Raw genomic sequence first — 14,416 nt, forward strand, 5'->3', positions numbered from 1 at the left:
TGTAAAAAGTCCTATAGACTCCTTGACCTGTATTTCGTCTACTCTTTCGTGTCCGAAATTATTCGTTGTTTTTAATTAATGCTTTGTTTTGTAATAATGTACTACATATGTATGAAAAAATCTCCTTGTGGCAGAGAGGACGATATGATTTGCTGTCTTCAAAATCTTGATTGATCCATTTAATAGCCGTAATACTCAAATTACACTCCAAACGAATCTCGCAAATTCAGTCGAGGTCGAAGTAAGGCAAATGACTTCATTGTCTCCCATTGTATCTAACGCTATTAATTTATATGGTACGTACAATTGCTCAAGAAACAACTCAATTTGTAAATATTAAATTTACATACGAAATTGTAATAGTCATATAGTAGACTTTTGATTAATTTCTTTTTTAATAGGCCTACTTCTGTCGATCTGGAGTTACTAGCTCAAGCCAAAACGATAAAAATGGTGTTACCTTTTTTATTATATTTAACACATTACAATTAAAAAGTAATAAATCCCAATCTACGGTCAAATAGTAATAAAATCACAGATGATACAATGCCCATAAATTATTTGAAGAGAATAAAAAGTTTAAATACATATTTAAAAATATAATCTCTTTTTTCGTCTGCAATATTATTGTATAGTATACCATTGTAGGCATCTAAAGAACATTAATATTATAAATCAAATTATGGTATTTTATTATAAATAGACAGTACTTACAATAGGAAATTTTTAAAGTTACAGTAGGTATCTTTATCTAAAAGGTCCTAACACAATATTCCCATGCAAAAACAGTGCACAGACTAATGTTGGTTTGTTTGTTTAGTCGGTCTCTCATCGGTATAACCTTATGTATAGGTGCATTGTAAGCGAAAATTATATTTGTTCGACGCAACGCGGCGTCGGAGCCGGCACCAAGAAGCGTCGCCGCCGTAGGCGTGGTAAGAAGAGGACCGGGGATGAGCCTGTCTTGGCATCGACGCCGGTCCCTTCCCACCGCATCCCAGAGGCGGACAAAGCGCCTCCCGCCCCACCCGCACCCACGGTACAAACAAGGGGCCCGCGAGCTGCACCGCGCCGCCGTCAGGCGGCGCTACCGGCACAAACAGTGCCGACAGTAGCCGCCGATTCGCGAGCGGTGGACGCGCGAAATGCGCCCCCGCACCCTCTGTGACGCGACCGGCACGTAGAGTGCCTGCGCCCGCGCCCAACACACAAGCGCCCGTCAACAGTGCATTAGATATGCTTATTAGCCTGTTGACGGAGCTGCTGCTCGCGCTCGCAGCCGGCGTGGACATAAAGTCGGCGGCGACAAAAGGATTGGCCAAAATAAACCAATACACGAATGGCCAGTAGGGAGCTACGCATCGTGTATTGGAACCCCGGGGGAGTGAGAGACAAGATCCAGGACCTCCGTCTCCTAGCTCACACCCAGGACGTACACATTATACTCCTGGGTGAAACGAAGCTGACAGAAAAGGAGACGTTGAGGGTGCCTAATTACCACGTGTACAGACGCGACGAAAGGTCACCGGCGGGCAAGGGGTACCGCGGCACAGCGGTACTAGTCCGCCGCGACGTAGTACACGTGGAATTAGAGCGCCCCGAGTTCCGCGTCATGCGCACCATAGGCGTGCGCATCAATGTCGACGGCGCGGAACTGAAGGTCCTGGCAGCGTATCGCCCCCCGGTGCCTGAATTTTGCCCCTCCGATATCCGGAACGTACTGGATGGGAGGAGCCCTACCCTGCTAATGGGCGACCTCAACGCGAAACACACGGCTTGGGGTTCCCGTCTTGTTTCGCGGGTAGGTCGAAGGCTCCTCCAGGATTCCCAAATCCACGGGTACGAGGTGTTGGGCCCTGCACACCCCACCCACGTACCCACGAACCCGAGACACAACCCAGACGTTCTGGATATAGCCCTGGTACAGGCTGTGCCCTGCCCGGTGACATTGGAGGTGCTGTACGACCTCGATACGCAGCACCTCCCTGTCCTAGCCACGCTTGACCTCTCCACCACCACCACATCGACGAGACCGTCGAGGCGGCGGATGGATTGGCGCGTTTTTCGCGCAGAACTGGAGCACTTGCACCTCGACGGCGACCTATCAACGCCCGAGGGCATAGAGGCCGCCTCCGTCTTCATGACGGAGCGAATTCGCTCCGCCACTGAGGCGGCCACTACCACCGTAAACGTGGCTTCTCGCCGTCGAGAGGAGCTGCCATACCATCTGCGCGAAAAACTGGCGCGAAAGAGAGATCTCCGCCGCCTATGGGCTCGCACCCGCTGCCCGCGGGTCAAGCGTGAGCTCAACTGCCTGGCTGCGGAGCTGTCGGAAGGGATGCGGGACTGGCGTGGCTCCTCCTGGGAGGCCGTCATCTCCCGGGCGGACGAACACGCCACCACCCTGCACGCACTCAACCGACAGCTCACCAACGCACGACCCCCCGTCTGCCCGTTGCTGGACGAGACGGGCAGACGTTGTTACGCAGCTCAGGACCGGGCAGAAATCCTGGCACAGCACCTGGAGGGGCAATTTACGGCCAATCCCGTCGCCGCCGACGCACCACGCACTGTCGTCGAGCACCACGAGCGAGTCGTACGTCGCGTATGCGAGTTCCGTACCGCTCCGTCGCCGGACGTAAACGAGGTGAGCTTCGTTTCGCCCGGCGAGGTAAGGCGGCTCGTCAGCCGCCTGCCGAAGCGCAAAGCCCCCCGAGCGGACGGGATCAGCACCGCAGCGCTCGCACAGCTGCCCCGTAGAGCCCTAGTATGTCTAGTGAGGCTCTACAACGGCATACTCCGGACCGGCCACTTCCCCAACAGCTGGAAGTTGGGTAGAGTCATAGTCCTCCCGAAAGCCGGCAAGGACAAACGTCTGCCGGCAAGCTACCGGCCCATCACTCTGCTCTCGCACGTAGCAAAGTCGTTCGAGCGCCTTCTGCTCCGCCGCTTGAAACCGACCCTGTCGCCTCGCGACGAACAGTTCGGTTTCAGAGGCGGACACTCGACGACTTTGCAGCTGACGCGCGTGCTCCACCACATGGCTGTCGAGCACAACCGCGGCCACTACACGGTCGGCGTATTTCTCGATATAGAGAAGGCGTTCGACCGTGTGTGGCACGACGGTTTGGTGTCGAAATTGCTCGACACCAACACGCCGTCAGCATACGTGCGAGTAGTGGACGCTTTCCTCTCGGGCCGGAGCTTTTACGTTTCGGTCGAGAACTGTGACTCTACCACACGCCCAATCGCCGCCGGAGTCCCGCAGGGCAGCTGCATCTCGCCAGCGCTCTACGCGACGTACACAGACGACATCCCCACCTTGAGGGATGAGCTCCGAGAGGGAGAGAGGGATGTCGTCCTCGCTCTATTTGCCGACGACAGTGCCTTCCTCACGTCGTCTCGCCGAGCCTACGCAGCCGCTCGCAAAATGCAGCGGCTGTTGGACCTGCTCCCCGAGTGGCTGGATAAGTGGCGTACCACCGTTAACGTGGGTAAAACGGTGGCGCTGCTTACCCGCCCCGGGGGCAAATATCCGCCGCCCCTCGTTTTGAGAGGCCAGCCCATCCAGTGGGAACGCACAGTGCGTTACCTAGGGGTGGAAATCGACCGGTCGCTGCGTATGACGCCGCAGGTAGACCGGGCCGTTACCCAAGCCAAGGCTGCGCGCTATGCTGCGACCGGTCTTGCAATCCAGGCTGCAGCTGCGGACGAAGGTAGGCATTTATAAGACCTACATTCGTTCGCGGCTCACATATGCCGCCCCCGCATGGTACGCACTGTGCTCGGCCTCACAGCGGCGGAGACTGCAGGTCCAACAGAACGCCGCCCTCCGTCTGTGCACAAATGCCGGACGGTACGTCCGTAATGACGTGATCGCCCGAGACCTCAAGGTCCCATCGGTGGAGCAGTTCGTCGTCCGGTTGACGCGCGCGATGTTCTCGCGCGCGGACAGCGGGCGCGAAGCGCACCTGCGCGACCTCGCCCCTCTCCACGCGCGCCCACCGGACGCCACTCGCGCGCTCCCGCGCGACTTACTCTCCACCGAGTGATCACGTCATTTACGTGACGTGGCGGCGTTAAGCCGGCTCGGCGAGCGACTTAAAAAGTCCTCCCACACGACTCCCTCAGCCGGTTGCTGGGAAGCAGCCGGCTTCCGGCCGGCCGGCAGGCCGGCCGGTAAACGAATGACGCTGGGGTGGCACACCCCAGCAGTACGCCCGGGCAAAGAGCTTATGCTCGAGGCCCGCACCCGGCGGTCCGTAAGGACCAGCGGACGACCTCGACTATATTTGTTCAGTGTAAATATGCTTCGCTGTAACGAATTAATATCACGCTGAATCTGAAATATTCATTGCTGACTTAATTAATAATTTGGTTGCTAACTTTACTGTATGTTGGTACACTTGTATATTATTTATAGTTATGGTGCTGATTTACAGAAAGCGTTAATGGGAATTTGATTACGAAATGTGATACACATTCGTAATGTTAATATAAATTGAACTCGTTTATTGTATTAAACATTGTAATATGTTTTTACACACTAGCTACCGAGCTTGCGTGTTTTTAATTTTTCTGACAGTAATATTATTTGGGCTAAACTATTACAAACAAACTAACACAAAAAAAAACATATCTCAAGTCTCGTCAGAAACATAAAAAATACATATTTAGACATTTTTGTCTTTATGCTATGTGAAAACTTTTCCAAAGCGGGATCTTAGTTTGCGGGGAATTAAATAAAAATATATCTAATTGTTTTGAGGCTCGTACATTCTAATATAATAACATTTATATTAGTAGGTACTCAGTTCAGGTAGGTATCATAGTTATCACTATTTATAAGGTACAGTACAGATCCGTAAATTAAATACCCAAAAAACCTGTAAAAATAAAATTTTCTGACTTTATTTTTCTCCAAAGCAAGAAGCAAGTCAGAATAATAGATTTTCAATTTTTCCACAACCTAAAAATAAATAATACAGTACTATCTGAAGGTAAACTAGCTCCACACAAAAAAATTACAGTTACCTTATATGTCGTTCTCATTTCAATAGTGTATATTCAATAGTGTATATTCAATAGTGTATATATACGTATTCTCTTTATACTCAGTTATAGAGCGATAAAAATGTCCATCCGAAAGATTTATTACAATCGAAAGCTATTTGGAGCCGATTAGAATAAACTGCCGTGTGATAGGAGGCAGATAAAACGACGAATTGAGATGAAGTATTATATTTATCTCGGACACATCCAGTACTACTGACGTCACGATTATTCTATTAACATGTTCGATTAGTAGATACGATCGCCGCATATTGATTTATGACTAACATCCACCCTTTCGTAGTACAAGTCTTGCCTGTAATCTATATCTGATTCAACCTTTGGGTTTTGTAAGGGTACAGGAGACAGGTAACGGTTGAGTAAAAAAAAGCGATAAGGAAATGAGAGGTAAGACAAATATCCATCCACCCCGTAAAGCAAAAAATTATATGTAATTAGATTTCGTTTAGATAAATGAAGGTGTTTTAAACAAGATAAATAAAGTTCATATTCTACTGTAAGTATAACATGTTATTGTTTCTATGTTAAACGTTATCTTTCCTATTCCTCTTTTATACTTGTTAAGGACTACTTATTTTCATAAATAGTACCATACTTATTTATGTATATTAATATGAAACTCAGCAAAATATGAAATTTCAAGTGTTACTTTCACCACTACCTAATCTACATCGACTAATATATGACTAACTGACTACCATCTAGTATAACAGCGGAATAAATCTATTATTATACCTACTAATCACTAAGTTAATATTGATACGACTTTATGGTTTTGATAAAAACTAGCAGCTTCAAATTTATTTTCCCATTATTTCTATTTTTTTTTTTCATATATCTCTTCATTTTTTAAATCAATTATACTAAAAACATTTGAATAAAATATATATGTATACAACGGTTATCCGCCTCTATGCTAAACATACTGTTAAATCGATATTATTAATATCTTCGAAAAATTAAGGTCAAGCGGTAGTAACGGGATGGCCCAAAGAGAGTCGTTCATTGTTTGTAACAATGTAGGTTTTTATCAATAGATACTAAGAAATAGTAAAATAAAGAATCATACACATATATTGTTTATTTTGATCTTTATTATTCGTTTCGTAGAAGAAAAACGACTATAAACATTTGAGAAATTAAATCCATATTAGATAAGAATTGGTAATCAATAATTAAATCTAATATTATTATAATAAATGGAAAAGTTTGTCTGTCTGTCAGTTTATTGCCTATTCACCACTAGACAAATAATCCGAATGAACAACGTACCCATCCATTATGATTCATCCAGCCGTATGATCGCGAATACGTAAAAAACAAACAGACAGATTAATAACACTAAATATAGATTTTTATTCTCATAGTTCAGATAAAAGACATTATTCTAAGTAGGTATATAGGTATCCATTTATCATGCACATGACAGCATTATAAATCCATTATTCAGTACTACTAGAATACTAGACATACAGCATACATAGACAATGTAATGATCTAGTCCTTCACACGTCTGAGCGCCTCTGAACCGGCGGCCGACTGTCGCCATCCACCACTTGCCCTCATTCTTCCACAAATTAAGTCCCCTATGACTTAATCCTTTTAAGGGTATTTTATTCTGTCAAATTTACAACGTCTAATTAACGCCAATCTTTGTAGGTAAGTATGTCCCAATTAGAATATTTACGTTTATGCTTACAACATTTAAAAATAATATTATATAATTGCCATGTTTATTTTGTTACCATTTCACGACCTAACAAATCGTTGAAAATTACATGAATATATTTACGTGGAGAAGGTGGCAGGTAATTTTTTATTCTGTGCTATCGTATGACTATACACAGTCTATAAAAGTAGTCAGATAACAGGTTATCTGTCTACTGCTACTACTACTACAGGTATCTGAAAGTTTTTTTTATCGAAAATCTCTCCATATATTAAGCGCAATCTTGCAGAGTTAGTCTAGTTCTACTTCTAGTTTAGTCTTACTTTTTTAGTCTGCAATAAACAGAATTATTGATAATATTATGTTATATAATATTTTTCACTTATAAAGAGCAATAAAAATAAAAATTGATGTGAACCTGTTATTCCGAATAAATAATATACTTTATATTATTTATTTATACTTTATACATTCATATCAGAAATAATAATAATATCACCTTTGGAAGGTACGCATTCTATCCTGAGGAGATAAAAAGCATAGCTCTTGAGAATATCCTTCAAGTCATGTCCCCGACGGCCCTAGGTAGCGAGTAGAATGTAGCGCGGCAGGTCGCAGTGCCACAGCTTTAAAACACCTTGTATAATAGCCCAAATCCCTGAGTAAAAAAAATCAGATTTTGTATTCACAAAATTACATAGGCGTGATTGCGAACAAACGCGCTTAATTTTTTTAACAAAAAATGTCTATGTAGCACATTATCTTTTCATGTCTTATGGTAAATTAAATATGAGTCACTATCTCGTAATTCTCCCACGGTTGCATAAAATCAATGGAATACTTTGCCGGGAGTTGTTAAATTTTTATTGGCGATTTTGTATCCTTAGTCACCTTGTAGATCCATATTTGAGTCGGTAGTTTTAACTAAAGCAATATTTTGTTTACTTATATTTTTTTGTTACGTCATAGTTTCTGCAAGCGTACAATCAACTCATAAAATCTTATGGATGATTTGACCTGGACACAAATTATGATATTTTAATGATTAAATGGAATTCTTTTCCATAGAAAATAAGAAGAATAATTATTAAAGAACATATATAATCTGTGGATCTCTATTGTATAGAGAAATAAGACTTTTAAAATCGGTTCACAATTGATGAAAATATCGATAAACATTAATATGTATGTAGCATAAATAGCGATCAAACATAAAACTTTCTGCTTTTTTACAGTCAACCTGTCAAAATATACTATTAACTTTATAACAAATATTTTAATTTTGTAATAATATTTTGTGGCAATTGTCAAAAACCTAACGTAATTAATCTACAAAGTACTATTAGGTTTTTGCGATTTTGTACCTAATCAGGTCCACTTGTCATGGAGTGTGTTTATACAATTTATTCGGCGAACAGTGACATATGTCGGCCTAATCATTTAGTTTTTTTGCTACTTACGTCTTTGACGAAATTATCCGGTCAATAACCCTGCCTATTAGTGTTGTCTTGGGTGCAGTACTTTCAAATATTACAGAAATATACTTATTCTATTTGAAAGATTAGATATATAACATAATTATGTAATATTTATATCAATATTAAATAATTATGTTATACGTTCTATAAAAACTAGTAATAAATATATATAAATAGAAATAGTTTGTCGTAGATTTTTTGTATCCATAATACAATTTATGCTTAGTTTCGGATTAGATGGCGCTATGTGATTTTCTGTCATAAACGAATATGGAATATTGCACCGGCCTATATGCTAATAGTAAATATAGGCTGTGACAGGGCACTTTCAGAAGATGTTTTAACATCTTCCGCTGATAACTAATAAATATGACATGAGGCAGATCGTGGTTAATTTACTAGGATTTATACTCGACGGCTTACAGGTGGTGGACCTAACATGGTCAATTGCTAGCAATTCTAACTAGTCCCGATTAGTAGCAATCTGTTGTGTTTTTTTCGGACTACTCTAATGCTGTTGGCCGCAGCTGGCCTTTACAGCTTCAGCGGACGACAGGAGGTCTGTCTGTCGAGTGTACAGGGCTCTCCAAACAACGCGGAAGGATTCGTGGAGTGGCTGAAGGCTCCCTCCCGCCTGACGGATACGACTTTACTCTGAGTGCACCGCTAGGGGTTCGAACCTTTGCTAAGGCCGTTGTAATTTCGGTCCCCGTTTGAATTGGACGGGGGAACGATTGGAAGGGTATCCGCCGTGTAAATTTATCCCCAGTTATATAGTAAAATAAAAAGGTATTATTTTTATTTAAGTACTCCTATATAATTCATAGATCTACACGGACTGGGCGAACCACTATCTGGAGCGGGCGCGGTCCAGGAGACGCGCGGGCGCATCCGGCGGCGGACTAGCTCGGGACTGCGCGGACGGGCTGCTTCTCGCCGACGTACTGGAAGGCGTCACCGGACTTAAGGTTCCTCGAGCTCATAGGAAACCGAGAAACCCTCAGCAAATGGTAAGTTTTTAATTATACCACTATAGTAGCAAACATGCTTACGAAACTTTTAGTGATATTGAAAGGAAGTCAAAGGTTTGTTACGCCAAATACATTTAATAATCAAACTATTGTATAGTAGTTGCAATTATTTATTAATATAAGAATATAACATAAAATCAACATCTATATTTGTCGTTACACGCTGTCAAAAGAAATTGAAATAAATATTCAATGCACATTTTATTACCGATTATCATGAACGAAAAAGAAAGTAGCTCAAGGAATATTTGGTTTGCTAAAAATAGATATCAGCTTGTAAAAACAAAAGTACGTACGTGCCGTAATTGGATGTCACACACTCGATTATAGCCCACAAACCTGAATGTTCATGATTTCTCTGTAAATTTTAATCGTTTTTAATTGGTAACTATGAGTTCACATCATTATCGACATGCGTGGAATGGGGGTATATGACCCCCATTCCACGCATATATAATAAGGTTTAGAAGTAGCAAAGCGGAAAAATAAAGAGATTAAAACATCGATTTTGCTTTGCATATCTTGCTATTAGTATGTAATATTATGTTATCTGTGGTAATAGGTACTCATGAACTGTGTTATAATGTCATTCTGTTCGTCTGTAAGTCTATAAAAATAATTCCATTAAAATACAAAAAATTAACGCTAACGTTTATCAAAATTACATCTACATACTTATTTAAAAATAAAAACAAATTTAAACAAAACATAGAAGGGCGTCTAATTGATGTTTACGTATTTTTATACCTTCTTAATCGCTTCCTTTTAAGCGTTTAAAACTAATCAAACTTTATAAGGCAGCGATCTTGTTTCATTGAACAGTAATTTTATTGATTTAAAAAAGGTACTTTCCCTGTCCATATCAATAGACCCAACACATTTAATTAATGTTATTGTTATGGATATTCACTCATATCAATAATAGGTAATTTGATGATATTGTGGTAACAACTAATAACCACATCCGCTATGAACATGATACGTATGTTTATAGTTTATCGTTGTTTTACTTATGTTCAAATAAAACAAAAAAACAATAAGTATTAAAATTGTCATATCAAAATTTGTGTCACAACAAAAAAAAAAGCCAAATTTGGATAGAAATAGGCATTTCAAAATTTACGTTCATTTTAGTTTTTATTGAGTCTTGGAACTAAACTATTTTATTGAACCAATAGTTGTATCCTGCGGTACTATCAGCATGACACAGTCGCTGAAAAGCACACAAAATATCAAATATTTCCTCTTTGTAATATTAAAGTGAAAAAGGGTAGAGATAAATAAAACCATTCGAAGTAACAATGTGATGTAGGTATTCGGAGAGAATTGGAGTTGTCTTTAGAAACTATTGATACACAAAATAGTTGCATATACTCGTAAATCACTATATAGCAGGTGATTTATGATGTATAAAAGTTAGTCATAATTTTGTTACCATTTTGAGGAAAGTGTTGATGTTAAACGCACCTAGTAAATGGTGGTTGACCACAAATCTACTTTGCGGAGCCAAGAATAAGTCGTAAAGTTGGCCCTTCGATAAGCTGACAGGTTGTTAAACATGGACTAACGAAAAATTTAACTAGGAATATAATTTACTCAATGTTATTGTAGTGTGTATTGTGTATATATATATATATATATATATATATATATATATATATATATATATATATATACAGGTATTTATCATCAGTAGGCCCATCTGTCTGTTGGTCATAGAATCAATAAACTATTAATAATATTAATATCAGAACTTTATTCACTTTATACTTCTTAAAGTTGTAATATAAACGCTTGTTGCACTGTCCGCAAATTTTTGTGTATCCACTTATATGTATATAAGTTCGTAACTGTCATTTTTTTTGTGATTTTACCTACTAATACATTTCTATCAACCCCATCAAAGAAAAAACTAAAAAATAATATATATATATATTATTTTTATAGATATATATATATAAATAGTAGCAATAAATTTACAAATAAAAGTCGTAAGAGTCAAAACATTCAAATCACAGTCATTTATATGAGCACAGTGCATTTACTATTATTTATTTACAATGCATTAAGATTGTGAGATACCTAAAATTCATAAGGTTGTTTTGTTAAATTTTACAAAAAGTGTGTGTAAAAGTGAAAATGTATGCCTTTTTATGCAAATAACATAAAAAGGTACGCTTCATATTTAACTACCGTTGTTTGAACTCTAGTCTTTGCAAATAATATATAGTGTCCTCAATATAAACTTGGCTAGTCATAGAAAGTTGACATAGGTAGTGAATATACTTTCGATTTTATTCTGTATTGACAACTTTTATTAAATAAATTGTCATTACATCTAGGTAGTCAAAATTCAATACAAAATCTAAAAAAATGTTTTGATAGAAGAGTAAGGGGATTAAAGAGTGTCATATTACTTATTATTTTTTACCTATATTATTTTATTCATTTTTCAAATCTCGATACTTACCGATCTATAAGAGTACATATACAAAATATCTTCATAGATCCATGGATTTGCGTAACAGTATAGAGTATTTCTAAAGATATTTGAACTTTTTTTACTTACATAGAAGTGGACAGACAGGACATTTGGCATCCACATATGCATATGTTACGCTAGATTAATAAATATTAATGTGTTTGCTTTTAATTCTCGGATAAAGTCATGAATATACCATATCCATGTTAAAAATTGACACATACTCGCTACATTACTTAACCAAACTTTACTCCGGCTCGTGTTCATTATAATTCCTTGTTTTAATTTATACCAACTACATTCCTAAACATTTGTTTGTATTAGATCGGAAGTGAGCATTGTTTGAGCAAGTGTTGAAGGAAACGGGCCAGCGCGAAAGCTCCCTGAAATATACAGCAATGTGTATATTTCGTTATATTTAATATTTTGATTGTTTTATGCTGTTGACCTCGCGATTATTATGTTTACGTAAGCTATTGTGAAATACAAGACGATAAGATTAGTAAGTAATTTGTATAAACCACCCTCATATTATAAAGAGGTAATTTTGTGAGTTGGATGTTTGGGGTAATCTTCGGTACTACTTATCCGATTTTGATTATCAATTTACCGGGGAAATATATATAGGAACTATAGGCCTTCCTGAACATCACGCTATGTCTAATGGAAGCTGAACTGTAATTAAATATTCTTTCAAAACGTGGAACGTATAACCTCAAACGATATTGCGCGGGTCAGCTACGAGAGTATTAACTGAATCACGTATGCTATATCTGCGTGAAGTTTATAATTTCTCAATGTCTCTAAAAGGTATTTATTTGTTATTCTGAGATTGACATTTTGAAGATTTTATACTCACCGCAAGATTTTTTTGATTTGAATTTGAACCGTTGGTGATGGAAACGACAAGGATACAAATATGCTGTTGTCGTTTACGTCATATCTTTTTATTAATTATTCTAATTAGATGATTAATTCGTCTTTTATCTATACATATATATTACATATTATCTGTAACAAATACCTATATAATAACTGTTGTACAACAGACGTAATATTGTTAATTATATTTATAATAAAATCATTGTGCTTCGAATGTAATATATTTTTTCACAACAAAATAACAGGCCTTCCATGTCTTTTATAGAAGCCCTTTTATCAGTTAATTAGAATTTAAAAAGCCCTCCCATATCGACATTTCGTCGCCTTGCAAGATGTGAGCAAAAAATTGAATAGTTTGAATGTTTAGGGTCTTTTTTGCTGTCGAACCGCAGATCGTTAGTCGAGATGACTGGTAACTGACAAACAAACGGATTGTTTGCTTGTCTAACCGACTCGCAACGATGTGATTTATTAGTTATTACATGTAGTGGGCCGTTATAAGCAGTACACGGTCGTATAGTATTAGTACGATCATGTTCTGGTGTATGTAAAAGGGCGATTTATTTGATATTATGTACCTTAACAGACTGGTTATCGTCTTTCATAAAATGCAATATTTAGGTCAATATAGTTTTGAGTAATAATAATATGTATACTGTGCCTATACACTAATTTAATACTTACGCAAGTTTCCAATGTATGGGTATATAATAATAATGTTTTCTTTTATAATATTATTATATTTGCCAAGAACAAGCAAGAGCAACAGGCAAGTTTCTTGCTCATTCTTTCTGTGATGAAATTGCATTCCGAATGTGTGATAGATAAAAAAAGTGTGGCTATTAAAAGGTGCTTAAAAATAAGTTCATTTAAATAATGATTATTTATATTCTGTTAATGTTTTAGTTCAAGAGATATTATTACGGAGATACCAATCTCAGGTAATATAGACATAGCTAAAATTTAGAAAGTACGTTATAATATTTTCGCCAATATTTAGCTCATTAGAATTAAAGCGGGTTGTTTATATTATGGCAAAAATGTTTTTATGTCATTTTCTATAGTGAAGGAATTTCTAAATTAGTCAAGTAGTTTTATCTATTATAAATAGATAAACATAAAAATAATTAAATCTTTCCTCTTTATAACATTAGTATTTTTATGTTTCATGAAATATGTATAGGTACATACATACATAAGGTAATATTCTTAATTACAAATTTATAGAGAGAAGTAAAAAAACTTTACGGATTGACTGTATATGCGAGTTATTATTAAGTTTTTATGATTATAACGGCAATACAAGACCATTGTATTTTGCTGTATTGACTGTAGGTACGTAATTTATCTCAATTATCTTAGCCGTAGGCGTTGTTTAATTTTCCATTTTATTGTTTATGTAGTTGTGAGCATTTATTTAAACCTATTGTTACTTCATAACACTTAAACATCACTGCAATTATAAAATCGTGTTGTTAAGGATGTAAATAAATTGTAGTTTAATTAGCACACCTACTAAGTATACGGCAAAATATAGGTAATATATAAATAAACATATTCATATACACATATCATAAACATCAGAAACAACTTACGACCGTAATTAGCCATTAGATATTATAGATTTAAAAATAGAAATGTAATATTTTTGAAAATGGAATGTCGAACATTGTAGACCTGTGATACCGTTTCATATAACTTTATATACATTTTTCTCGTACATTCTACGGCGTCATTAATAAAGACAAATGCGGCAAACAATTTAACCGTTAATTATTATAACGTGCAATACATATGTACA

The 14,416-nt window shown here is 38.2% G+C and overlaps 1 protein-coding gene across 4 annotated transcripts in view; it reads left to right on the forward strand.

The window, feature by feature from the left end:
* LOC131844583 (protein sickie) overlaps window positions 1–14,416 on the forward strand; it is a 161,985-nt gene that overhangs the window by 29,987 nt on the left and 117,582 nt on the right. For all 4 annotated transcript variants that reach the window (XM_059193496.1, XM_059193497.1, XM_059193499.1 and 1 more), the window contains exon 2: window positions 9,048–9,230. In XM_059193496.1, the coding sequence (XP_059049479.1) occupies window positions 9,048–9,230 (183 nt within the window). The remainder of the gene's footprint in view (window positions 1–9,047; window positions 9,231–14,416) is intronic.

The sequence above is a fragment of the Achroia grisella genome, unplaced genomic scaffold, assembly GCF_030625045.1.
Source record: "Achroia grisella isolate CSIRO2021 unplaced genomic scaffold, CSIRO_AGI_Agris_v1 utg402, whole genome shotgun sequence".
Lineage (NCBI taxonomy): Eukaryota > Metazoa > Arthropoda > Insecta > Lepidoptera > Pyralidae > Achroia > Achroia grisella.